This window comes from Trifolium pratense, linkage group LG2 (genome assembly GCF_020283565.1).
Source record: "Trifolium pratense cultivar HEN17-A07 linkage group LG2, ARS_RC_1.1, whole genome shotgun sequence".
NCBI lineage: Eukaryota > Viridiplantae > Streptophyta > Magnoliopsida > Fabales > Fabaceae > Trifolium > Trifolium pratense.
In genome coordinates this window covers 21,166,028-21,193,388 of record NC_060060.1, presented here as the reverse complement: position 1 = coordinate 21,193,388, position 27,361 = coordinate 21,166,028, and the positions used below count along the sequence as shown (strand labels likewise).

Genomic DNA, 27,361 nt, shown 5'->3' with positions numbered 1-27,361 from the left:
AGTTCTTCTCTTCACAACAACTAAATATCATGTTCTATCAAAAAAAAAAATATCATGTTATATAGTAGTACTTGGTAAGACAATACTTTTTTGTTTTTTAAAGTGTATGTTTGATGTAACGGTGGTCATTATGGTAGTCATCGTAATTATATACAAACTATAAAGTATAGTTTTTGAAATTAGGGTGGATTACTGTGATTTTAATATATTAACCGTGATATTAAGTATAGACGTACAAAAAAAAAATATGGACAAAGAGTTTGAGTCTAAACTTCACATACACAAAATGCATAGAAGTGAAGTATTGTATATTCGAACTTAGTGACACATATTATACTGAACTGTCTAATATGGTTTGGAGATCAATTCTGATATCAAATGATTTTAATCATCTATCGATTGCAATTGCGAGAATCTCGAATCGTTGTACTTCCTACCATTAAGAATAGTTGTCAAGTCAATTTATGAAGCTTAAAGAATTGCATAGAAGGGTGTGACAAAATTATTATGCAGTGCCAGTGTGTTGTTTAATAGTTAATCTAGTGTTTTATTAAAAAATGTTAATCTAGTCCTAACAAAAAAAAATTGTTAATTTACTACTCCCTCCGGTCCTTTTTATAAGGAACAATTTGGAAAAAAAATTTGGTCCTTTTTATAGGAAATAATCATTAAATTTATTCTTACAATTCCATTTCTACCCTTATTAAATTGTATCTATTCCAAAGTTATGCATTAATTAGAGTGACATATTCCCTAAGAATAAATTAATACACCAAGGTTAGTTTTGGAATAGATTGTAAAATTTTAGAATTTTTATTAAGAAAGATAAGGTTTATTGGTATGTGTGTTTTTACCAAATTGTTCCTTATAATAAGGACCGGAGGGAGTAGTAAGTAAGGCTAATGTTTTTTGACCATGTTTAGGGAATTTAATATTGGGCAGGCAGTGAGGGACACCGCACCGGCCCTCTAGAAGTGTTGTTGATGCCACGTGGAGAGATTTGGAGTGTGATGACAATTGGACGGAGATGTCGTCGCGGTTAAGCGTTGCATTTAATTGCATTTATAGCATTCATTTACTAATTTAAAGGTAAGACAAAATGGGTCTTACGTATACTACTATACTATTTCCTCCAGACATAAATCTAAGAAAATATAATTGTTTACGCGGTGTTTAAGAAATTTAGTTAAATGTAGTTAATTTTATTGATTTAATGCAAAATATGAGTTAATTAGTTTACTATATTATCCTTTGAAAAGTGATTTATGCCTTGAAAATTACATAAACTTTTGAAAAGTGAAATGATTAAATAAGAATATATTAGTAATAATAGTACTATTAATTAGTTTAAAAGTAGTTAACTTTTGCTTATATTTGTGTCCAAAATTTAAAGTTTTTTTTTCCTTATATTTGTGTGAGTACTAGCTAACAAAAAGTACTCTACTCCACTTGTACAATTTTTTTTTTTTTATTATTATAGAAAAAACTGCTGATTTTATTTTTTATAGAAAAATTTAAGATAAAGAAATGATGTCCCAATTTAGATAAAGAGGACTTTAAAATTCAAAGAATATTTACAAAAAATATCTATGTTTACCTAATCTAAATTTGGATTGAATGCCGTTAGAGAAATTAAGATCATTTTATCGAAATTAAACAGTTTAGAAGTTAGAATGAATTTTAAGTATTTTGTCTATGCTTATCAACCAATTCAACATCTTCCCAGCCCCTCAATGACTTTGTCAACATGCAGTTAGATTAGTCATCTAAAAAATCATCTATAGTTGATTTGAACGAGTTCGGGTAAATTACAGGGTGGGTTAGGTTGGGTCACTGGATATAATGTGTCATTCGCACATGTACTAATATTTTTTTCATAGATGAATGAGATTAAATACCGTCAATCTCGAATTATTATTGACTTTTGATCATATATAAAAGAAATTAGTAGTTTATTTGTTATTAAGTGATTTCAGTCTCCTCCCGATCACAGTTGTGAGGATCGAACTGTGATACTCCCTACTAAGTTTAGCGTCAATCACCACTGAATCAACGAACGATTGACATTAATATTAAATTTTGGGTCTGTTAACTCCATATTGACTTCAAAATTTTCAAGATGTATTATTAACACTACTGCGAGTGTCAACATATTAATGAAGAATGTCTTAAAATATATATTATCTCAACTTTAACATCTGAGTTGTTTTATTGTAAAAGAATTCTAAACTTTTTCTAGTATAAATTTTATTCTGCTCTTGTAAAAAAAATAGTTTAATTTGCTTATAAGTTTGCTAAAATTTTGCTAAATGACTTTTTAAATAAAATTTGAAAGACCTTATATTTAGAAATTTACTTTGAGCCTTTATATATGTGTTGGCCGATCCTAATTTTAAATTATCAAGTCTTTTCTCCTTGGTGGCTTAAAAAGATAAACAACACTCATTATTTTTTAAATCATTTTGACCAATATTTTTTTAATAATAGAGAAAAAATATATGTGTAATAAAAGATGTTAATTTCTTTAGTAAAATAAAGAGTCACTAGTACAAATATAACATATTACACAGCATGTTTACATCTGACGAGCATATGTCAGATGTAAAAGGCTATGTGGAGTAACCTTTTCATCTGGCTTCAATATCCACAGATGTAAAAAATAAATAGACAAGACTTTTTACATCTGACTTCAATGTACCAGAAGCATAACTAAACGCGGTGGCAATCTTGTAATTATGGTGAAAATTATCTAAAATACGTATGTATCTGGCCATATTTAGGCACAGATGTAAAATGTCAGGTTAAATACAAAAAAAAAAAAAAATTTTTGGAACGGTAATAGTGTGATATCTCTCTCCCAAGACTTCAGAAAAAACCCTCACCTTCGCAAGAACCGGCGATGCAAACCCTCACCGCCGTCCTCTACCGGCGACAAGATTGAACCCTCCGCAACCTTTAATCAACTCACCACCAGCGCCGTCCTCTCTCTCACTCGCTGTCGTCCTCTCTCTCACGAACCCTAACTCCAAATCGAAGCTTAACTCCAAATCGAAGCTTCTCTTTCTTTCTCCGGCCTCTACTCTCACGAATCGAAGCTTGTCGTTCTCTCTCACCCTAGATTCGCGATCGAAGAGATGTCTCTCTAACACTTGTTCTCTCTCGAACCCTAGCCTCCAATCCCTTTCATTGAATCACAAATTCTAATCCCTAATTGAAGAACCAAGGCTTACTGAACCCAAATCGAAGCTCAGTGAAACGAATCAAAGCTCTCTCAGCTCGTTACAGAGTCATAAACTGGTGAGTTCTGACGATTAAGGGTTTTTAGGTTTTAGCATATGTTTATCTTTCATTTTAATCTTTGATTTTGATGATTAAGGGTTTAATCCTGTGTAATTTTTTGTAATCTTCTACTTTTGCTTTTGTATATTGAACCATAAAGTGGGACTTGAATTGTTTTTTGTGAATGTGATTATTGAAAAGATTGATGTTTTGTTTTTATGGTCAATCTGATTATGGAATTTAATTAATGGGCCAGAATTGATGTTTGAAGCATTGTGGTGTCAGCATAAACTGTCGCCGTAATTGGTTTGTGTTAAGTATATTTTAGCTCACAACATATGTTTTATTTTTTATATTCTGAGATGTGATGATCTCTGGAGAGAGCATAAATTGAAAATGGATTATGTGAACATGGATATGACTTTATGGGACACTGCGAATTATATGAAAAATGAGAACTTTGTTGATGGGTTGTAGGATGATGATATTTTGAGCTTTATGAAACTGTGTATGACTTTGATTTACAGTTTTAATAATGTTCATTTTGATGCTAATGCGTTTGTTTGCTTGACTTTCTACATTGAAGTTCCGGGAGAAGACAATGGATGATCAAGAACCTACTGATTTGCTGGTTCATACAGTCGTGGCCTCTGTTGTGCCAGAATTGCTTAGCAAGAAGACTACTTTGAAAAGGGTGACTTGATTTCATCTCAATTTTTATGTATTTGAAACATAATTTATCTTTGTGTTTGATGGTTAACACTTAACAAGGTTCCTCTTTATGGTTGATTTTTATGCCTTTATTATGATTATTAGAATTTAATTTGTTGTTCTGAATTCTGAACAATGGCCATGATCCTTAGCTTAGCTATTAAGTAGAAGGTTTAGGATAAATTGGAAACTCACTCATCTTTCTTCCATGGCCGAACCACACACTCCACCATCACTATACACTCACTCAAAATTCATCTCTCCACCATTTTCATCCTTTCGAAGCTTGTTTGAAAGCTAGGAGTTGTGATGAGCTTCCTCTTCTAAGGTAACTAGAACTTCTTTTCTTCTCCATAGCAGGTCAAGCTCTTAGAGCTTGAAGAATGGTTTTATGTCTTTTTCATATTTATGATTTAGTTAACTCCTAATGGAAGTCTTATAGTAGCTATTATGAAACTAGTGTGTTAAGGGTAGTTAGATGGATTTTCATGGTTGAAACCATGGCTTTCACAATAGTCAGTAGCTAGGCTTTTGAGAAAATTCCAATTAATCAAGAACTTAAAGTTTGTCATGGTTTAATTAAAATTAAAACTATTCTATGACTTGTGGTACTTACACTTTTCTTGTGTTTAACTTAAAAGAGAAAAGCCCTAATTTATTTGTGCAAGTCATGTCTTCTTTAAAAGAAAATTTACAATTTATCAAAGACATGGGAGTTGCTTCTGCTGCTTTGAAATTAGACCCTCTGTAGCTTTTGAAAACATGTATTGATGTGGTCTAATTTTGAAGAATAAAAGTGAGGGTTTAAATCTACTTAGCTTAAAATTTTGAGTTACTTTGGAAAAGAAATTTTTAAGTTAAGATAAGCTTTTGATGATTGTTTTATACAAGTAGATTATTGGTTTTGGGAATGAAATGTTTGAACTAGCCATGTTTTATTGAGGGCCGAGGCATGTATAGTACATGTATCATGCTTCTTTTCAAAATTTTCATGCTATTTTAAAAAGAGAATGATCATGGTTTAGAAGAAAACAATTATTTAGTAACTCAATGAAATTTACTTTGTTTGGAGATGAAACTAGAAACTTTTTCATTGCAACATGTATAATTATTTCTCATTGTGATTATTAAGTGATTGTTTACACGAGCCTTTTGATCTTTAATAAGGTTGCTACATGTTAAGTTGACACTGCTTTATGTAAGATTTGCTTCAAGTTTTGGGACTGGTTTATGCAACATATTTGGGGTACAGCCTAACGGCAATGACTGTGGATATTATGTAATGAAGAATATGATTGACATTGTCTCCGCTAGTATTACAAAGAATTGGATGGAGGTATTATATTTTTCTTTATCGACATTATATGTATTTTTCGTTAACCTCTGTTGATGTTTAGCAGACTGCTTATGCTTTTATGGTAAATCTGTATAGGTTTGGTTGGCACTTAATAAGTGAAATTAACAAACAAATAGTGTATAGATAGTGGAACCACAAGTTAGATTATGAGACAGAAGTATTGATTGCTGCATTTTTTCTGCATAAAAAGAAGTATTGATTGCTGCATTTTTTCTGCATAAATGAGACTGGTTTTCTGTATATTCATGCATAAGAATGAGACTGTTTTGCTGTAAATTTCTGCATGAAATTGGGACTGGTTTGATGGATTTTTCTGCATAACAACGGCACTGCTTTGCTATAAATTTCTGCATAAAAAGAAGGGCTGGTTTGCTGCATTTTTCTGCATAAAGGGGACTGTTTTCTTTGTTTCTTTTCTGCAGAATTCTGCAGGTTGCATGCTCCCAATTGCGCGGGCGCGCCACACCCTTCGTGGGGCGCTCGAGGCAGCAGCCTTTAGCTCACTTTGTGTTGCATTTTGTTCGATTTTAGATCATGCAGTATGATACTACCTGAATGTATGTTAATTTATATATATGAATAAGTTGATCATGTATACGTAATGAATTTGAGCCATGTATGTATAAGTAAATATATATTTACATATTGTAGGTGTTCGATAATCCCACGACATTAACAGAGGAGGAGTTGTATGAATTGTGAAACCGCTGGGCAACTTGTTTTCTTGACCTATATATATAATCCTGAGGTAGATTATGATGTTGCCGATGAGGCTTAGGAGCTAGCTAGGTTAATTTGTATGATGTTACGATGGATTCATATTAATTATGATGTTTTGAATTGTAATGACATTTGGTATTTTGCTTGAATGTTGAATTGTATGACATTTTGGATGAATGTTGAATTGTATGACATTTGGTATTTTGGATGAATGTTGAATTTTAATGACATTTGATTATATTTTGCAACTGTATTTTGGTTGAATGTTATATTGTAGTGGTATTTTAGTTTTTTTAATTATAAAAAAGGATTTAAAATATAAAAAAGAAAACGCAGGGTTTTGAAAAAAAATAATTAAATAAAGTTACTATTTTACATCTGGTGGACTTGGTCAGATGTAAAAGGTCCAATTTAATTAAAAAAAAAAATTGGTCAGCTGAAACTTGAGAACAGAGGTAAAAGGGGATACTTTTACATCTGGCGAATGTCAGATGTAAAAAGCATAAACTTACTACTTCTCGTACGTCTACCTCTGACTTGGGCCAGATGTAAAAGGGGGTTTTGGCCAGATGTAAAAAGTGTTTTCTGTACTAGTGAGTCAATAAGTCCAAGCATGACTTAAAGTAAAGTGATGTTCATATCTATGTGACTATGCGCCCTTATAGACTATAGTAAACAACAAATAATGAGAAAGGTCTTATTATATGTATAATATTTTTGATATAAAAAATATTGGTGGGACTACAAAATGAGTGAACTATAAAAAAGACCAAGTGGAGTAACGGGAGAGGCCTAATGTAATGACATTATTACCGGCCCTAATATCATTTAGAGTGTGTTTGTTTCATATTTTCAAAATTAATCTTTGTAATTAACCTTTTCCAAGAATATTATCTAATAAAGTATTGATAGAAAAATCAACAATGAATTAGTTCAAGTGGTAAGAGTTTTGACCCTTTTATAAGCATGTGATCTGGTCCCTGATTCGATTTTTGTCTCATGTGTGTGAAGAAAATTCGATTGAGTGAGAGGTGATAACTCATTTTGTGTACTCCATAGGATCCTCGACGGAAACTAATAATCGTTAACGACGATGGAAACTTCGTACCAATATTATAATAAAAAAATATTGATAAATGACATAAAAAAAAATATTGATAATAAAAAGTTCATAAATCTTAATTCCCTTAAAAATGTCGATATTAATAGATTTAATACTTTTACTCGAATTTAAATATGATATCATCAATATATGTGAATTTTAGTGATAATTTGCTTGTGATCTAAGAAAATATTGATAGAAAAAGAATTTTTCTAATCAAAGTGTGTGTCTGAATAAGATTCTTTTGAGTGGACAATGGACAAGGACAGTGCACCATCTTATCCGCCTTACAGAAGTTTGCATGTCCTGTTTGCTTGGTTGCCTAGAAATGGAGGATTAATTCAGAGAATATACATATACATATAGAAAATAAATGGAGAAATTAATAATTAAGGTATATTTCTAGTATAATTAGGATTAGGATATATGCTTGGCTAATTAATTTTCACTTTCAATTTTAAAGGAACCTTTTCTTGGCACTTTTTGGATTTTTTTTAATTTTTTTTATTGAATTAGTTTATGGCTCTGTTTGATAAAAAATAGCGGACAGCTGATAAGCTAGCTTATAACGGATGAGTTTATAGGGGATAGCTTATAAGCTGACTTTTAGCTTATAGCGAATAAACTAGTTGATTGAATTTGTAGCGTTTGGTGAAATTAGCGGTTAATCTAGCTTATAAGTATGAAATGACATAAAAAATATATATTTAATTAATATTTAATTTTTCAAGTAAAATTGTAGGGGTAAAATTGGAAGAAAATATGATAAGCTATAAGCTCATAAGCTACTTAAAATAGCATTTAAAAAATAAGCTATAAGATAGTAAAATAAGCTTTAAACTCTTATTAAAAAATGTTACCAAACAGAACTTATAACTTATAAGCTATAAGCTCAATATTTGACTTTACCAAACAAACTCATGTCTCCAATTTTGTGTCCTCTTTTTTTTGTTTAATATATTTAAGGTATTGCAGAATATTTGCTAAAAAAAATAAAATAAGAGTTCTGAATTACTAGTGTCATGACATAGATGGCACCATTCTATATCTTAAGTGGGAATATTATAAACAAACAAGTCATATTGCACAACTTTTCTTGAATGCTTCAAAGTTCAATGCAATTTAAGTAGCTTCAAAGTGACATATTCCATGCCAATTATTGATAATGTTATTCATAAGTATGGTTATTTATTGATTGTATTGTATAAAATATATGTGTGTGCAACTATTGCTAGTGAACTAATTTGTTTGGATGTTAAGCCCTTTAAGCTTTATCCTTTGAGTACTTTTGAAAGTGGGTTTGGACTAAATCATTCTAAACCATTTTGTAATTATCAATACTTAATAGTATTAGCATTGAGATTAAAGAAATATTTTTAGACGGCTGCATGAGTCTATATCAAAATGCAATTGGGAGCAAACTTTAAGATCTATAATTAATTAGTAGTTTGGAGCTAATTACAAGCAAATACATAGCTCACTCAAACTAATGATAGTGATAGATTTTGAGAATCCTTATAGATTTATGAAGCAAAGTTTTATTCCTATCTTGTTTGAGTAGTTTGACCACAAAGAATTGAAAATGTTGAATACATACTAGTCTAACCATAATTTCTTCATATGATCCTAGCTAGCCACATGGTAATGAAACATAAAAGCTTCCACATAATCAACCTAAAGTGAGTGTTCGAAGTTCGAACCAAGTAAAATAGTTTTAGGGTTGGTTTGGCGGTTTGGGTGGAGAAGTTAAGAGCAAAGTGGTAAGAATTGATGTTGAAAATTCGAGTCTGACTCTTAGTAACACTACGATTACTAACAATAGTAACATTTACCGTTTTAAAAAAATTGATTATAATTTCAGTCGTTACCACAATTCGATAATTTTTGCAGGTCTATCATAATTTCATTTTAGTTATAAAGCGATTTAAGGTGTTTGAAGTTTGAACCATAACCTAAAAGTTTTGTTGATTAGAGAATACGTCTACCTATGTTTCACATTGATTTGAAATTTAAACAAATTTCATGTTTGCTTAATCAACTTTGCTTAATCAACTTCAACTAATTAAACATACATGTGAATGACCATGACCTATGGGATCATGCATTAGAAGGGACCCTTAAGTTGTCATCTTCAATTCCCATCTCATCTTGGCATATATAAAAATAATGACAATTTGATATGACACAATGATTTTTCAATTTTTTGCTCAAAAAATTGTCTATATCTAGGGATGAACAATATTTTGCTATAAGTAAGACAAGAGAGGTAATATTTCTCAAGAGGTAGATCATTGACTCTTGTGAATCTGAAAATATTTTCCAAAATTGAGTTCCCAAGATTTTAAAAATTTCTTCTTTTGTATTCACATGTGTAATTTCATCTCTGAAAAATATAATGTCAGTCTATGTAAAGCCATGTGAGGGTGTTGGTTGATTTAAGCTGAAATATTTAATGAAGAAAATATTATTTCTTGTTCAAACATGACTCATATAGGGGACTACACTTCAACAATATTTTAGTAAGATTCTTAACCCTTTGTGGCCATCAATAAGACCCCATTATTTTTTTATTTTTTTTATTATGGTCTTAAAATTTTCTAATGTTAGTGTAGATCTTTTAAATATAGTATTAATAGTAGTTGATGAAATTAATACAATTTTATTTCAATAATGTTACATATTTGCAACTTTGTGGGGTACCAAATTCAGGTTTTGTATGGCTTTGTACCTTAGCTTTTTAAACATTCTACTTTATTTATTTATTTCTCCTTTACCAAACATTAGCCTATAAAAAGCTGTTATTGGTGGGGACTATTATTAGTTATTTTGTTGTTTTGAAGGACATGAATTAATATTGCTTTGTTCACATTCTTCCCCCCCAAGATAAAAACAAAACCATTATATCCAAAAAGTACACCTAAATTAATTTATTAATTTTCTCCTAGAAATAGTATTATGAATGAAATTGGTAACTATTGAGAGGATGGTTGAGGGAAAAGCAAATGCAATGCAATGGTGTTTAATTTGGACAAAGAGTACCAAATTAACAGTGCAGGAATTTTACAGTCCTCTGTCTGATACATACATAATGTCCAGTACATTTATTCACTGCATCTATGTCATTTGCATAAGATTTTGGGACCTACTACAAATAGTAAGATTAATCTTTTTTTTTTTTTTCTTCTGACAATATAATAAGATTAATCTTATACTATTATGTTATACGTATAATGTCTCCAAATCATATTTGGCTTCTTTTCTAAATTATTCATAGTATTTTATTGCTTCAAATTGGAAAGAAAAAAAAAAGGGCAAGAATTAGTAGTGTCTAGTGTGCTGGGAAGAGGAATGTCTCACGTGGATATCTCACTAGAGGAAATCCAGTATTGATATCCACCCTTCATTTCTTTTTGGCCATGATTAATGACTTCTACAAAAATAAAATTAACGGTGTAGATTTAATGGGAGAGAAATGTCAATGGAGACAATCCTCTCCCAGTATGCTGTACTCTACTGCAAAGATAATTTTCTAGACATTGTTTACATTTGTCTCACGTTATGGTAAAAATTGATTTACTCTACTTTGAGATAGATAAATCTCCTAAAAATATAAAAAATAATATTAATTTCTTATTTGATGATGATGCTTGCATTAGTCAATATACAAGATTATATAAGAATCTCAATAATATAATTGGCATTTAAACAATAACAAAATACTAACAAACTTATTTTATAATATAGAATCATCGCTACTTTATTCTACCTATTGGGTTTGGGATTTAGATAGTCTACATTCAAGTTATTTGTATTTGCATTATTATACAAGGTTTTTTTTTTTTTAACACTTAAGTTATATTTAGGGTCTGTTTGGTAAAAATAAGCTATAAGCTAGCTGATAGCTGAAAAGCTAGCTTATAGCTGATAGCTAAAAAGCTAGCTTACTGAAATTAAAGTGTTTGGTAAAATTAGTTTTTAAAGTGGTTATTAAATATAAAATTACATAATTGATAGTGGGTAGTTTATTTTTTAGAGTGGGTAGTTATTAAATTAAAGGGTAAAAATGGAATAAAGTGTAAAAAGCTATAAGCTATAAACTCAAATGCTACTTGAAATAGCATCTGAAAAAAAGCTATAAGCTAGTACAAAAAGCTTGTTACCAAACACCTCTAATTTTTTGAAACAAGCTTATAAACTCATATAATAAGCTATAAACTAGCTTATTTATGTTACCAAACAGAGCCTTACTCATTCTCTCTCCTACTCTCATTTGAACTAAACGCAATAGCTGCAATAAACCAAAATTTGTTGGATTTGGGCTCCAAGATCATTAACACTCATAAATATTTTCCTCCCACACCTACATTTAACAATTCACACCTATGTATTCATTTGAACCGACTATTTTATCCTCATATGTAAACTAAAACAAGTAAATTTTTCATTTTTCACACATCCCACTAAAATCTGTTCCGATTTATTGAGAGAAAATGAGAGAGTAAATGGTTCAGAATACAAACAAGAGCACTTTCTATGAGTGTTTCCGGTTTGCATATTCATAAAAATCTCCATTGTTGGTGCTGAAAGTGTCCCGATTTGAATATATGTATCGATACCATAATGATTAAATTACATGTTTCAATTTGAATTTTGTTATCATAATAAATACGAAGCGTTCCAGTTTTTATTTAATTTCCAGAACATTCATCAACATATGTTACAAAGATTCTACCGGAACACTCGTACAAAATCACTATTTTATATTTTTGCTTGAATCGGAAGCCAGTTTTAACAGCGAGTTGGGTCGGGATCTAAAATAACTTTTTCCCCTGTTCTAATTAACATAACAAGAACACGTGGTTAGACTGTTAGGGTGTTTACCTAACTGTCTAGAACCTATAGTATGTACAAAATGGGGTTAGGATTCAAGCTAAGTGTAGCTAGCTAATAGGACATTTTAATGGTCCATAATTTGTATCACATCTCCATGATATTCGCAAATCTAGTCGAAAAACCAAAACAAGAGAATCAATTTCAGCACCAACAATGGAGATTTTTGTTTTAAAACTTGAAGACTTTTTTTGTGGATTGGAGCTAGCACCAAATTATTCATAATATCAATATAATTAAGGGGTCAAGCTTTGGGTTAACAGCTCGAGAGACACTCTCAAACAAACTAGCATTGTTATCATGAATAAGATTTTCATAATATCGTTATCAAAGCATGTGGTCTTGTCAAAATTAAGGGAAGGTTAATTATGAAATTTTGGAGGGATTTGTTCCTTTCACAACAACAAAATATATTAATTCATCACAAATATGAGCGATGACTTTTGGTTTCATGAATACTATTTGATTGTTCTTCAACCAAATATAGTACAAGAAGGCCCATCCAAAAATTAGTCTAATAGATGAGAGTGTCTCATGACTTAAGTACTACATTAAGTACTTCACTATGTGTGCGTGTGTGGCCGTTAAATGTGAAAGTTTAAATTAATAATGCATATTTTTTTTTTCAATATGAAAGTGTAAATTAACAATGCATATTTTTTTTAATTGAACAAAAATACCCATATACTTATATTTTTTACTGTTTAAATTAAAAAATAATTTTGTCAGTTTAATTTATTTTTTAAATAGCAACAGTTTTGTTTGTTGCACTTGTAGGTAAACCATGTTTTTGTGTTACATTCTTCCCTGTTAACCTGTTTTATTTGTCCCATTGCTATTATTTATTTTCTTTTATTTACGGTAATCACCCTTTTTTTTAGTTGTGTTACATCGTTTTTCTTTTGGACAACAATTTGTTCCCTTGGTTTGTTTTCATTGGCTAATCAAGTTGAGCATGGTGACAAGCCAAAATTAATCAACCATTGAAGTGACATCTTTTTAAAAATAAAAATAAAAAGACAGTAATTTTTTGTAAATAAAAACCCCACTAAATTATCGATTATACAACTACACATATTTTTAAGAATTTTACACATAGACACAAGGTTGTCAGAATCGAGATTTTACGTTAACTCGTTTTGTCTAGGTAAAATCAAAACGTAAAATCGTCGATTTTACCTTATATTAAAATAATATTAAATTTATATACACACACATATATAATATTATAATGAATCAATAATTTAAAATTTCAACTTAATTTAAAAGCTAAAATATACTAAATCACCATAATAACAAACTTAGATCAAAGTCATCGATCAAATTACACAAATTACCCATCAAGTCATCAAAATAACATCCAAAAAATTATCCAACAAACAAGATGTTCATATTTCACAATTTTTTAATGTTAAAAAAAAAAAAAAAACAAGTGTTTTCATCTTCAAATGAATGGCCAAATGACATTAGACCTCTTTCAAAAATAAAAAAAAGGTAAAATCGTCTAAAAGTATTAAAACCTACGATTTTACACGATTTCACCAATTTTATTACGATTTAAATCGTTTAAAACCGTGTCAGCTCACGATTTTACCCAAAAACGATTGTACCCGCGAGTTAACTAGAAATAGCTACCTAGAAACATAAAATCTACGATTTTACGTTTTAAATCGTGATTTTAACAACCATTGCATAGATAATGTTTGTTTTCTGGTGTTATATTTATTTGGCTTATACTAAAATTTTTATAATTGTATATTCCAAGTATAAATGTGTTTATTAATAACGTGGGTGTAAATTATGGATTATTTGGAAGAATTCGAGTTTGATTTTTAGGTGAATTATAATAATTTATTGGCCAGAATTTACGTATCTTGTGGTCGAACTCCAGATCACCAGGATCCCATTCTCCTAAGAACTCGATGGTTAACAAAAACAATGAGTGTAAATTAATAAGCTAGGTGTAAGCAATTTATGAATCTAATTAAACTTATCAAATATCAAACTAAACTGACCCTCAATTATTGGTTTTAAATAATAAAGTTCAATGATTTCTTTTTCCAATTGAAAAAACTATATGTTCTGGTGAAGAACATAGGGGGTGTGTATTATTCAAGATTGATAATGGATACAAGTATGATCAGAAAGAAAAAATTGATTAACTTTACAAGAATGAAAGAATTGTCTCTTTACAAGAATGAAAGTATGGTGGTTTCTCAGAATGAGAGAGACCCCCTTATTCTCTTGATGAAGATCCTATTTATAGGCAAAACATCTCTCTCTTGTTGCTTGATAACCGCCTTGCTTGTGGAGGAATTCATGGGTAGTGGGCGGTTTCTTCTCCTTCTTCTCCAAGCTTCTTTTCCTTCTTCTCCAAGCTATGGTAGATCATGGAGGTGGTGGTAATCTTTACGTGTCATCATCATGGTGAGAAACATAAGATATTTTGGTGTGAACCTTATGGACTATAATTGATTGGGCTTTTTTGTATTGGGCCTTAACAAATCACACCCTGGTCCATGGCCCGGTACACAGCCCCCCAAGCACGAGGCTTCAGGAAGGCGAAGTGCTTTTGATTGAAATCACTTGACAATTATTATGCCTCGATGTTGTTCTATGTCGCCTATTTGTTGCTGACTCATATTCTTTGTTTGCTTGTCGCCTTTTCCTTCCTTTTGTTGTTGATATTTCTTAGCTAATTTGTACGTCCTTCTATGACTTTTGAATATCTTGATGTACGCCATTTGTGGCTTTGAATATTGTTGTCATTGTTTCTTGGCGACTTTGAGCAAGTTGGCGAGTCGCCCTTCCTCTTTTTTCATTGTATTTGCATTTTCAAGCTAGCGTTGTCACCAATCTCGCCTCTTCATCTTTCGCGATTCGTCCCTCCTTGTCTTCTTGAAATTAAATTGAAACTTTGAGGCTAGTAACTTTGTTGGTCTGTACTTCTGCTTCTTCTACTCAACATGAGTTTCTTATTTTCTTTGACACTCTATATTTGAGGATTGTAAGTATTCTGGTGTCTCGCCACTTCTTTGTTGTAGTTGATTTTCGTACTGCCAGGCTTGCACACCTTATTTTGTAACTTCTTGGCGATTTAAAAAGAATTGGCGCTGCTCGGAGTCGCCCTTCCACTATACTTTGTGTGTGGTGTTGAAAATAATCTCGCCTTTGAAATTTTTTAACTTTGCACCTGCAATGTCTTTAGCTCTTTAAATATAATTATATATCCTTTATGAATAACTTTATACCTGTTGCCTTTTGGCGGTTGCAAATGATTTGACGTTATAATGAATCGCCTTGTTTTGGCTGTGTATAAGCTTTTTCTGTTGGCGGTGTTGATGATCTCACCTTTCTTCGCTGTGTCTTTTTCTGACGCTCCCTACGGGTAACGCCAAAGCATTTCAACTTGTTTTTTCTTTTTCTGACGCCCCCTACTCGTAAGATTTACAGGTAGCGCCAAAGCCTTTCAACTTTGTTTTTTCTTTTTCTGACGCCCCCTACTCGTAAGATTTACAGGTAGCGCCAAAGCCTTTCAACCTTGTTTTTTCTTTTTCTGACGCCCCCTACTCGTAAGGTTTACAGGTAACGCCAAGGCCTTTTTCAACCTTGTTTTTTCTTTTTCTGACGCCCCCTACTCGTAAGGTTTACAGGTAACGCCAAGGCCTTTCAACCTTGTTTTTTCTTTTTCTGACGCCCCCTACTCGTAAGGTTTACAGGTAACGCCAAGGCCTTTCAACCTTGTTTTTTCTTTTTCTGACGCCCCCTACTCGTAAGATTTACAGGTAACGCCAAGGCCTTTCAACCTTGTTTTTTCTTTTTCTGACGCCCCCTACTCGTAAGGTTTACAGGTAACGCCAAGGCCTTTCAACCTTGTTTTTTCTTTTTCTGACGGCCCCTACTCGTAAGGTTTACAGGTAACGCCAAGGCCTTTCAACCTTACATTTGGTTCAGAGCTTTCATATGAGTTGATCTTTATTCCATCACTGGTTAGTCTTTATTGGTCTAGAGCCGGCTGGCTTCATTATGGTTCAGAGCCCGCAACTTAATCATGATTGCTGCAAATAAGCTTTGATACATTAAAGGTTCAACAATAATAATATATGAAACATAAAACAAACAAAAATGATACCGCCATGGGTGGTTTGTTGCGGCGCTCCTCGCCTAGTAAGAAAAAACAATTATGTTTTGGCGTGGCGAGACTGAGTTCCATTGCGGTAGTCATCGCGGAATATGCTTCAACCTGAAATATTAGTTGGCGGCTTCTATCTCGCCGAGTGATAATTATTGAATTTTCATGTTAATTTTCCGCATTTGTTCGTTGTCCTGCACTATGATTAACATCAATGAATCAAAATAGAAATCATAGATGAATAAACTAAATTTCCTAATCAAGATAAATTTCAAAGAAGGTGACATTATAGCAAGTGCTTCAAGTATATGCAAAAAACACGTCGGCTAATAATAAGTCTCATATACTCCATTAGTTATTGAAACTTTGCATGTATGATTAATTTTAATTAATCGATACCGAAACAAATAAAAATGTGATACGTAGAGAAAGCATATTCATGTTAGTTATAAGTAAAAAGCAAAATACTTTGTAAGAAGAATACTAATTTAGTTCTTAACCGAAAAAATGTAGAAACATATGAAATTTTTATACTTTCTCTGTTGGTTATATTTGTCTTGGTCATTTTAATTTAAAGTGTTGACTTATTCTACTTATCAGAGTTGAAGTTCTTTCATGCAAAAGTTCTTTCATGTTTAAAATGTTTACATGAGGTCTTAAGAAAGTTAGTTCATACAATCACACAAAATATTTTATCGTGTGCTAGAATAATTTATAGCAGGGTTAAAGATATCACATATCAAATAAGCACAAACAGTTTTGAACCAAACAGAACAGCGATTCTTGAATTTAGATCTTGTAAAGTGGCACACTAAAAGAAAAACAAGTCTCATTCTAGTGATTAACCTTGAAATACATAAGTACCGATGTTCTTTTCTTTTACTCATTGATGAGATTATTATTATTATTATTATTATTATTATTATTATTATTATTATTATTATTATTATTATTATTATTATTATAGATGGCGATAGAATGTGATTCATGAACTATAAATTAACCATGTTAATAAAACCAATAACGTATATATGCACAAATAATATATTATCACAATAGAGAGAGCGAGAACTATATGATTAAATGGTAAGTTAGAGGAAAAGAACATTAACACTTGGATCGGGAGTCGCCTAGCAACAAAAACGATTCTACGTCGAGATGACGACGTTGGACGGTAAGTCGCTGTGGCGCCAGTTCGGCGAGTTGGAGAGTTTAGATTCACATCAACTATGGCGACACCATTTCAATTCAAACGTGACGGATCTGATCTTCGAAGTTGTATTTGACCTTCTCTTACTTCAAGTTTAATCAAATAGTACTTTGTCCACAGACTCAACAATGTCCAACATGAGCATCACATATTGGAAAAAATCAATATGAAAAGGCAATATATCAGGCCATTTAATTATAAACAAAGAATAACATAATGCTTGACAAGACAATGAGAGTTTGATACAATCTCTAATTCTCAGACTGTATAAGAATAGCACTCTTCGAGTGAGTGTGTACTCCAAGAAAGAAATTAAGGAAGAAGAAGTTAAAAGGGAGAATAGAATCTTCTATTTCATTCAGCATAATCCAAATGGATACCAATTACACCATATATATAGTCACTTAGCAACAACTTGCGAAAATAAAGGAAGGAAAATAACAAACTGCAAAAAGAAAAGATAACATGACCCGCTTGTGACTATTTCTATTCTTTTGGGTTCTTCTTTGTATAACATACAAAATCCTGCATCCAGGGTGGTTTCTTAGACACCCTCTTGCCAAGTATTGGACCCTCCTCTATTGGGCCTTCCCTGTTAGTGTCACTCTCTTCATTGGGCCTTCCCATCTCTTGGGCTGCAATGTTAATTACTTGTGCGTATCACTCCCCGCATCTTCAGAAACCACCTTGTCCTCAAGGTGGAAGGAGGGAAAACATTTTTTGAAAGTGAGCAGATCTTCCCATGAAGCTTCATCAACTGGTGCACCCTTCCATTGAACCAAAATCTGGGCGCGTGGCAGGCTCTGAATTAGTACAGTGCGATGAGCTAAAACTGCAGCTGGTTGCTCAAGCGGCTGATTGTTGAAACTATCAACTGGAAGGTCACATGGAGGAGGAGTTTCAGTACCCCTAAATGGTTTGAGTGCTGAAATGTGAAAAACCGGATGAATACGACTCTCCGGTGGCAGCTGTAACTTGTAAGCAACTGGACCAATGCGTTCAATAATGCTAAAAGGGCCATAATAACACTTAGACAATTTGTGATAATGATGTCGGCGCACCGAAGTCTGACGGTATGGGCGAAGGCGAACCAAAACTAGATCACCAATAGAAAGATTGAGATCACGGCGATGAACATTGGCCTTTTGAGTCATCCGATTCTGAGCAGCAAGTAAATTGTCCTTAAAAACTCGAAGGAGCTCATCACGATCAATGAGCGCAGCATCAAGAGTTTGAATTGAAGTGGAACCACGAGTGTAGTAGGGAATAGTCGGTGGTTGACGACCATACAAGGCCTGGAAAGGGGACATTTTCAATCCACTATGGTAGCTTGTGTTGTAATGAAATTCAGCCCATGGTAGAAAAAGAACCCAAGAAGATGGTTTGTGCTGCGTGAAGGCCCGTAAATATTGTTCCAAGCATCGATTCAGCACCTCGGATTGGCCATCCGTTTGCGGGTGGTAAGCACTGCTCATTGACAACTTGGTGCCACTTAGTTCAAATAGTTTGCGCCAAAACTGCTAACAAAAATAGGATCACGGTCAGACACAATTGACCGAGGAAAACCATGATGTTTCACTACTATGGATACAAACAGTTCTGCAACTCTGGAGGCTGTGAAAGCAGTAGGTAAAGCACCAAAGTGAGCCGACTTAGATAGCCGATCTACAACCACAAAAACAACGGTGGAGCCTTGGGATGGAGGTAAACCCGTGATGAAATCCATTGTAATATCTTCCCATACCGCCTCCGGAATAGGGAGTGGCTGTAATAACCCAGCTGGAACTTGAGTGGAATACTTAATTTGTTGACACATGAGGAAAGAGGCTACAAAGTCTTCAACTGATTTCCGCATTCCTTGCCAAAAGAAATTTGCAGCAACCCGAGTGAGAGTTCGTTTGATACCGGCGTGACCACCAGAAGGCGTATCATGAAACTCACTAATAATTAAAGAACATAAAGGAGAAGCGGAATTGAGAACATAGCGCCCTTTGTGCAACACCAATCCATTAACAATAGAGTAAGGAATTGGAAGGATGCCTTGAGTATGTTGTTGATGAAATGCTAAAAGAAACGGGTCGGATGCATTTTCCTTTAGAAGTTGTTGAACAATTCCAAATGTAGGGGTAGTGACTAATGCCATAAAGGATGTGTCGGGAGGAGAATCAGCCTCGGACCACTCTCCAGGAACTCTAGATAATGCATCAGCAACACGATTGGAAGCCCCGGGTTTATATTCAATTCGAAACTGAAATCCCAAGAGTTTACGGACATACTTCTGCTGGTCTGGTGTCTGAATGACTTGTTGCAGCAACTCTTTAATGCTCTGGTGGTCAGTTCGGATAACAAAAAAATGACCCAAAAGATATTGTCTCCATTTAAGCACTGCTTCAGTAATAGCGTGTAACTCCTTAATGTAAACAGAAGCGGATTGCATCCGAGGACCAAGCTTCTTGCTGAATTATGCAAGTGGGTGACCGTCTTGCATAAGCACAGCTCCAATGCCCATATTGGAAGCGTTGGTTTCAATAATAAATTCTTTAGCAAAATCAGGCAGACATAAGATTGGTGCTGAAATCATAGCCTGTTTCAATGCAGCAAAGGCCGAAGAGGCAATGGGTGACCAGCAGAAAGAATCATGGCGCAATAAATCAGTTAATGGGGCAGCAATGCTCGCATAATTAGCAATAAAACGACGATAATAACCTGTGAGACCGAGAAATCCGCGAAGTTGTTTCACATTAGTTGGGATAGGCCACTGAACCATAACGTCCAACTTAGCTGGATCCGCCTGAACACCCTGTGAAGAGACAATATGCCCTAGATACTCAATCGCTTCCTGACAAAACAAGCATTTGGAAAGCTTAACATAGAAACAATTGGTTAGTAAACATTGCAAAACCAATTCCAAATGCACCAAATGATCCCCAATAGAAGAGCTATATATGAGGATGTCGTCAAAGAAAACAATCACAAACCGCCGTAAATATTGAGAGAACAATTGGTTCATCGTTGCCTGAAATGTAGATGGGGCATTCGTTAATCCGAATGGCATGACCAAGAACTCAAAGTGACCCTCGTGAGTACGAAAGGCTGTCTTATAGGTGTCACGACTATGGACACGAATCTGGTGGTATCCCGCACGCAAATCCAATTTAGTAAACACTTTTGCACCACCAAACTCATCTAACAATTCATCTATGGTGGGAATAGGAAATTTATCCTTAACTGTTGCAGTGTTCAAGGCACGGTAATCGACACAGAAACGCCAAGTACCATCTTTTTTTCGCACCAAGAGTACTGGTGAAGAAAAAGGACTATGGCTGGGAATGATAATCCCTTGATCGAGCATTTCACGAATCAACTTTTCCATTTCAGATTTTTGAAAGTGGGGGTAACGATATGGACGAACATTGATCGGCTTAGTACCCTCAATTAAATGAATACGATGATCCACTGTACGGTGCGGTGGTAATCCAGTTGGTGTAGAAAAAATCTTTTCAAATTTATGTAAGATGTCAGTGACAGTTGGGGGTAAGTTTGATGGAAAAACAGGGTCTGTGGTAGGTGTAGGTAGGGAAATACAGTCAGGTTTAGAGGCGGTGAGTGTAAAAATACCTGCGACGGCATCAGTTTGCACCATAGCTTGTAGTTGATGGAGAGACACTGATTGGGAAGCCAATGTTGGATCACCACAAAGTGTAATAGGTTCGCCCTGCCAAAGGAATTCCATGGTGAGGGCAGAGTAGTCATGAGACACCTTACCCAAGGATTGAAGCCAAGGAAAACCGAGGACAACATCTGGACCTTCAATTGCCAACACAAATAAATCCACGGAGAATTGAATGCCTTGAAGTAGTAATGATGTTGCCTTGCAACAATGTTGACAAACCAAGAATGTACCACAGCCGGTGGCGACTCGGAATCGAGGGCACGGTGTGATTGCTAAGCCTAATTTCTCAACTAAGGTAGGCTTGATAAAGTTGTGAGTACTTCCACTATCAATGAGTATCTGAAATGAATGACGACCATAGACGCCAGATACGCGTAAAGAGCGACCCTGCAATTGGCTCGAAAGAGCATGTAAGCTCGAAATATCACCGGAAACATCATCCGAATTGGCTTCATCCAACTCATCTTCCTCCTCACAACCCAACAGTAATAACACTTTATTGCGGCAACGGTGAGAAGGGTTCCATTTCTCATCGCACTTGAAACAAAGGCCCTTAGTGCGGCGGTCACGATGTTCGGCAGGGGGTAGGTTACGGACTGGAAGTTGTAATTGTGGTGTAGGAAGAAGAGGAGGTAGAGAATTGGTTTTAGGATTTGATGGAGGATTTTGGGTTAGGGAAATTGGTTGGGTTGATGTGTTTGAGTTGAGAGGTGAAGTGGGTTGTCGTGACCCATTTTTAGAGAAACCTGGATTATCATCCAAACGAGCCTCATATGCTCGAGCCATGGCAAATGCCTCCATCAGTGTCGGAGGACGATGAAATTGAAGCTCACGACGTAAATTACGTTTCAAGCCAGTAATGAAAAAACTGATAAGCAGTGGTTCAGAGATACCATTCACCTTGTTCATGAGATCCTCAAATTGAGCTTGAAATTCAACAACAGAGCCTGTTTGCGAGAGTTTGGATAACTCGCCTTCGACATCTTCGTACGCGGTGGGTCCAAAACATTGACGAACGGCGTCTAAAAACACAGACCAAGATGACAACAATTTGTTACGAGTGGCCCATTGAAACCAGGCAGCGGCGCGACCGTCAAGGTGAAACGAGACGATTTGGAGGCGAGATGTTGTTGGTGTGTCATGGAAATCGAAGAAGGCTTCGATCTGAAACAACCACTCCAAAACGTTGGAACCATCAAATCGTGGAACGTTCAATTTAAGGGAACGTGATGCCGAATTGAAAGCTGGTGAGGAGGACGACGTCGGCGTGCGAAGATGCGCCACCTTTGAATCAACCTCTAGAAGGTGTTGATGGAGTGTACTGTGGATGGAATCGGAGTGAGAATCAAGTGAAGATCGCAGCAAATCGCGAAAGGTAGAAGCTTGAGCATCTAGTTTGGATTGAAGGGCGTTCATAATATCGTCGTTGTTCATGATCAATGAGAGCACCAATGATACAATCTCTAATTCTCAGACTGTATAAGAATAGCACTCTTCGAGTGAGTGTGTACTCCAAGAAAGAAATTAAGGAAGAAGAAGTTAAAAGGGAGAATAGAATCTTCTATTTCATTCAGCATAATCCAAATGGATACCAATTACACCATATATATAGTCACTTAGCAACAACTTGCGAAAATAAAGGAAGGAAAATAACAAACTGCAAAAAGAAAAGATAACATGACCCGCTTGTGACTATTTCTATTCTTTTGGGTTCTTCTTTGTATAACATACAAAATCCTGCATCCAGGGTGGTTTCTTAGACACCCTCTTGCCAAGTATTGGACCCTCCTCTATTGGGCCTTCCCTGTTAGTGTCACTCTCTTCATTGGGCCTTCCCATCTCTTGGGCTGCAGTGTTAATTACTTGTGTCGTATCAGAGTTTAGAGAGCAAAAGCACAGAAAGTAATTGCAGGAGGAAGGATATGCATGTTATGCAGATTTTATCTAGTAGTAACACAGATATATATTTTATAGCAAATTATCTCCACGCTTAGAGCAATACAGAGTCGAAATATGACATGGAAATCCATCATTTTTCTGAACAGAACTGGATAAATTATTATTACTTTTACTTTTACAAAACTAGATACACTCATACCTTTTCCACATCAGTGCAGAAGCATAATGCAATTTTTATATAACCTTTCTGTTGGATATTTGAATTGGCTTAATTTTGCTAAAACAAATATACTAACAAGATGTTGGATATCATGTTACAACATCATATTTATTCAAGGAAATCTCGCGCATTTATGAGAGCATCTGCTATTTATGGAAATCCACTTAAAGAGCACGCTCAATGGAGATTTGATCTGATCAGGAGTTTTAAGGATAAGACAAACTTAATGAAATAGCTGGATGACTTATCCTATCACATAAAGTCCTTTAAACACTTTTGGAAAGTCTTGATATATCCTTAATGAAGATTGAAAAAGTATCAGATCATTCTTTATGATTCTCAAGGAGCGTCTGAGCATTTGTGAAGAAAGAGGAGCGTGCCTAATCATTATATATACGAAGACCAAGCTCAGGACTAAGTATCTAATTGAAAAATATCAGTTACACATATTGAGTCTTTGTTTAGTCTTTGTTGAGTCTTTTATTATTTGATTGTAATTCTTGCTTGTGGATTCTATAACACGAGTTAAGAAGTAAGTTTATTATTTTAAGGTTACTCCTAAGCTTTGAAGTACGGAGTTTACCGTGTGTGATTCACTTGAAGCTTTTAAGCAAAAGTGAAGTATTGTCTTGGCAAGTTGTCGCCACATCATTCTTAACATTGTATAATCAACACAGGTTGTGTTGTGTGAGTGGAAGTGAGATGGGATCTCATGTCTAGGAGTTCCTAGGCAGAAGTTGCATGAGTAGTGTCGAGGTTATAAGGCGTAAACCAAGGGTTTGCTGGAGGTCTTAGTTTAAGGCGTAAATCCTAGGGTTTGCTGGAGGTCTTAGTAACTAGAGCTATTAGTGGATTTCCTTCCTGGATTGGTATCCCCCAGAGTAGGCAGTTGGCTGAACTGGGTTAACAATTACTTGTGTCATTTATTTATTTTCTGTCAGTTTTTATATGTTATATAAGATGTGCCAACAAAAGAAACAACATTAATCATAAAGTAGTTGTTGGGACATCTTAGGCAACATCATTCTAGTGATACCAGAATTTCAATTGGCATCAGAGCAGGCACCCTGTTCTGTTATTTTGGGTGAGCTCCAGGGAGAGTACTTTCTGGTACAATGGATAAAGAAGGAGGGTCAGTGTCTAAACCCCCCTTACTGACAGGTCCTGAGAACTATGATTATTGGAAATCTAAAATGGAGGCCTTCATAAAATCAATTGACAGCAGGACATGGAAGGCTGTGTTACGTGGATGGGAACCACCAATGGTTCTTGACAAAGATGGCAATAAAACTGATGTCAAGAAGCCAAATGATGAATGGACTAAAGATGAGGATGATCTGGCACTTGGCAACTCCAAAGCCTTGTATGCAATTTTTAATGGTGTGGATGCAAACATGTTCAGGCTTGTTAAGAGATGTATTACTGCTAAGCACGCCTGGGAAGTTCTGAGAAAAGCTCATGAAGGAACATCAAAAGTTAAGCTATCTAAACTTCAGATGCTCAAAACCAATTTTGAGAATCTCAGAATGAAGGAGGAAGAAACCATTCATGACTTTCAGATGAATGTGCTTGACTTTGCAAATTCGTTTGATGCACTTGGGAAACCTATCTCAGATGAGGAGCTAGTTGGAAAAATACTCAGATCTTTGCCTAAAAGATTTGATATGAAGGTGACAGCTATTGAGGAGGCTCATGATCTTTCAAGTCTAAATCTAGATGAACTCATAGGATCACTTCAGACCTATGAAATTGGCCTAAACAGGAGAAATGAAAAGAAAGATAAGAATCTAGCCTTTGCTTCAAAAAGTGCTGCTGATGATTTACAAATTGAATCTGAAGGTGAAGAAAGCTTAGCTGAGTCTATGGCTATGCTTGGGAGACAGTTCAACAAGTTGATGAAGAAAGTAGATCAAAGGCACAAGCCAAATGGTCGATTCAACAACAACAAACAGTCCAGCTTTCAGAAAAAGACAAATGAAGATGAAAGAGGAGTGAAATGCCACGAATGTGAAGGTTTTGGCCATATCAGACCTGAATGTCCAACCTTTCTAAAAAGGCAAAAGAAAAGTCTTGTGGTTTCATGGTCTGATACAGATTCAGAGGAGGAAGAATCTGCCAAATATGTTAATGCTTTAACAGGAGTCTGTGTATCTGACTCAGAATCATGTGATGAGGAGGTAACCTATGAAGAACTAGCTGCTACTTACAAAGATCTTCATAGTAGAAGTATAGAAGTTTGCAAAGCATTGGAGAAACAAAAGAAGATCAATGGCAAACTGCAAGCTGAGAGAAATGACTTACTCATGAACATTAATAATCTCAACATTAAGGTTGAAGATCAGAGTAGTCAAATTCAACAGTTGGAAATAGAGAAGTCTAACCTCCTGTGTAAAGTTGCTGAACAAGGTGAACAAGTGACCAAGTTAAATGCTGACTTGGATCAAGTCACAAAAGTGGCTAAAATGATGACCAAAGGTACTGATGCCTTTGAGGAAATGTTACAAAGACAAAACTACGGGAAACCTAAGCCCATTGGTTTTGAACATGAAAGAGTAAAGCAACAGATAAAGTTCAACAATGCCACTATACATACTCCAATCAACAGCACGTTTGTGTCAGGAGGATTGTCACAACATCTGATGGGACATCCTATGCCCAGGTTCTATAACTGGACATGTCATCATTGTGGCAGGAAAGGGCACATTAGGCCTTTTTGCTATAGGCTGCACGGATATCCAAGGAGAGTTCATCAAGAATTCTATACTCCTGTCTTTCCTAATGTTACAACAAGACAGGAATGGAGAGAAAAGAAGAAGACCACAGGTCTAATAGCTCATACATCCTTGAGAGCTTCTTCAAGAGAAACCTGGTACTTTGATAGTGGCTGTTCTAGACATATGACAGGTGTTGAACACTATCTTGAAGACTTGAAGTCATATGCTACCAGTTTTGTAACCTTTGGAGATGGAGCCAAAGGAGAGATCAAGGGAGTTGGTAAACTTGCAAACCATGGCTTACCAAAGCTAGATAATGTGTTGCTTGTAAAAGGGCTTAAAGCAAATCTAATCAGCATAAGCCAACTTTGTGATCAAGGCATGAAAGTTAACTTCACAAAAGCTGAATGCCTAGTTACAAACGAGCAAGGAGAGCTGTTGATGAAAGGAGTAAGGTCAAGAGACAACTGCTATCTCTGGATTCCTAAAGAAGAAGAGGTACCAACATGTCTTATTAGTAAAGAAGATGAGGTAAAGTTGTGGCATCAAAAACTTGGCCACCTGCACCTCAAAGGCATGAAGAAGGCAATAGCTAAAGAGACAATCAGAGGTCTTCCAAAACTCAAAATTGAGGAAGGAAGTATATGTGGAGAATGTCAAATAGGAAAGCAGACAAAGATGTCGCATCCAACGTTGCAACATCTTACCACAACAAGGGTTCTAGAATTACTGCACATAGACCTGATGGGGCCAATGCAAGTAGAGAGCCTTGGAGGAAAAAGGTACGCGTTTGTTATGGTAGATGATTTTTCAAGGTTCACATGGATTGAATTTCTAAAAGACAAATCTGAAAGTTTTGATGCATTCAAAGAACTTTGTCTTCAACTCCAAAGAGAAAAGAACTCTGCTATTGTTAGGATACGAAGTGATCATGGTAAAGAGTTTGAGAATACAAGCTTTCTTGAATTCTGCATCTCTGAAGGAATCAAGCATGAATTCTCAGCTCCAATCTGTCATACCCCAAATTTTGACCTTGTTTTTAGTGTTTTATTATGCCCGGTGCATCTCTCTTTTAGTTTTGTGTGTTAGCCTACTTGGTAATGCAAGGATTCTACAAGTGCTTATGAGCCCAAGGTATTGAGTTCGAGTCCCATTCTTGTTGTTTTTTATAAATATTTCATTTTATGCTTTTTCTTGTTAGTAGCTTTATTAAGAAAAATCCAAAAAATATGTTAAATATTGTTCTCTTTTATTTTTATTGTTATAATTAATAAATAAACAAACAAAGAGCAATAAGGGGAAGAAGACAGCAGTTCACATGATTTAGAGAAAGACCAAAGAAACAAGAAATTCAAGTTTACGCGTGAGGATCAACACAAACAAGGAAATTGATCATTCCTTCATAAACCACCATTAAGGTTATTCCTTCTCAGATCAATACATATCCAAAATTA

General features: G+C 34.7%; 2 protein-coding genes and 1 long non-coding RNA gene across 3 annotated transcripts; 1 reads left to right on the top strand and 2 right to left on the bottom strand.

Moving 5' to 3' along the window:
- Positions 1-2,881: 2,881 nt before the first annotated feature.
- On the top strand, positions 2,882-6,034 carry LOC123906774. Its single transcript, XR_006809022.1, has 3 exons — positions 2,882-3,297; positions 3,866-4,318; positions 5,999-6,034. It is a non-coding gene; the product is annotated as an uncharacterized LOC123906774 (long non-coding RNA).
- Positions 6,035-18,048: 12,014 nt separating this feature from the next.
- Positions 18,049-18,711, bottom strand: LOC123904369. Its single transcript, XM_045954044.1, has one exon. It carries the CDS (start codon positions 18,709-18,711, stop codon positions 18,049-18,051), a length of 663 nt encoding a protein of 220 aa, XP_045810000.1.
- Positions 18,712-19,842: 1,131 nt separating this feature from the next.
- Positions 19,843-22,508, bottom strand: LOC123904368. Its single transcript, XM_045954043.1, has one exon. The coding sequence runs from the start codon at positions 22,506-22,508 to the stop codon at positions 19,863-19,865; it is 2,646 nt and encodes an 881-aa protein (XP_045809999.1). The 3' UTR covers positions 19,843-19,862.
- Positions 22,509-27,361: the final 4,853 nt, after the last annotated feature.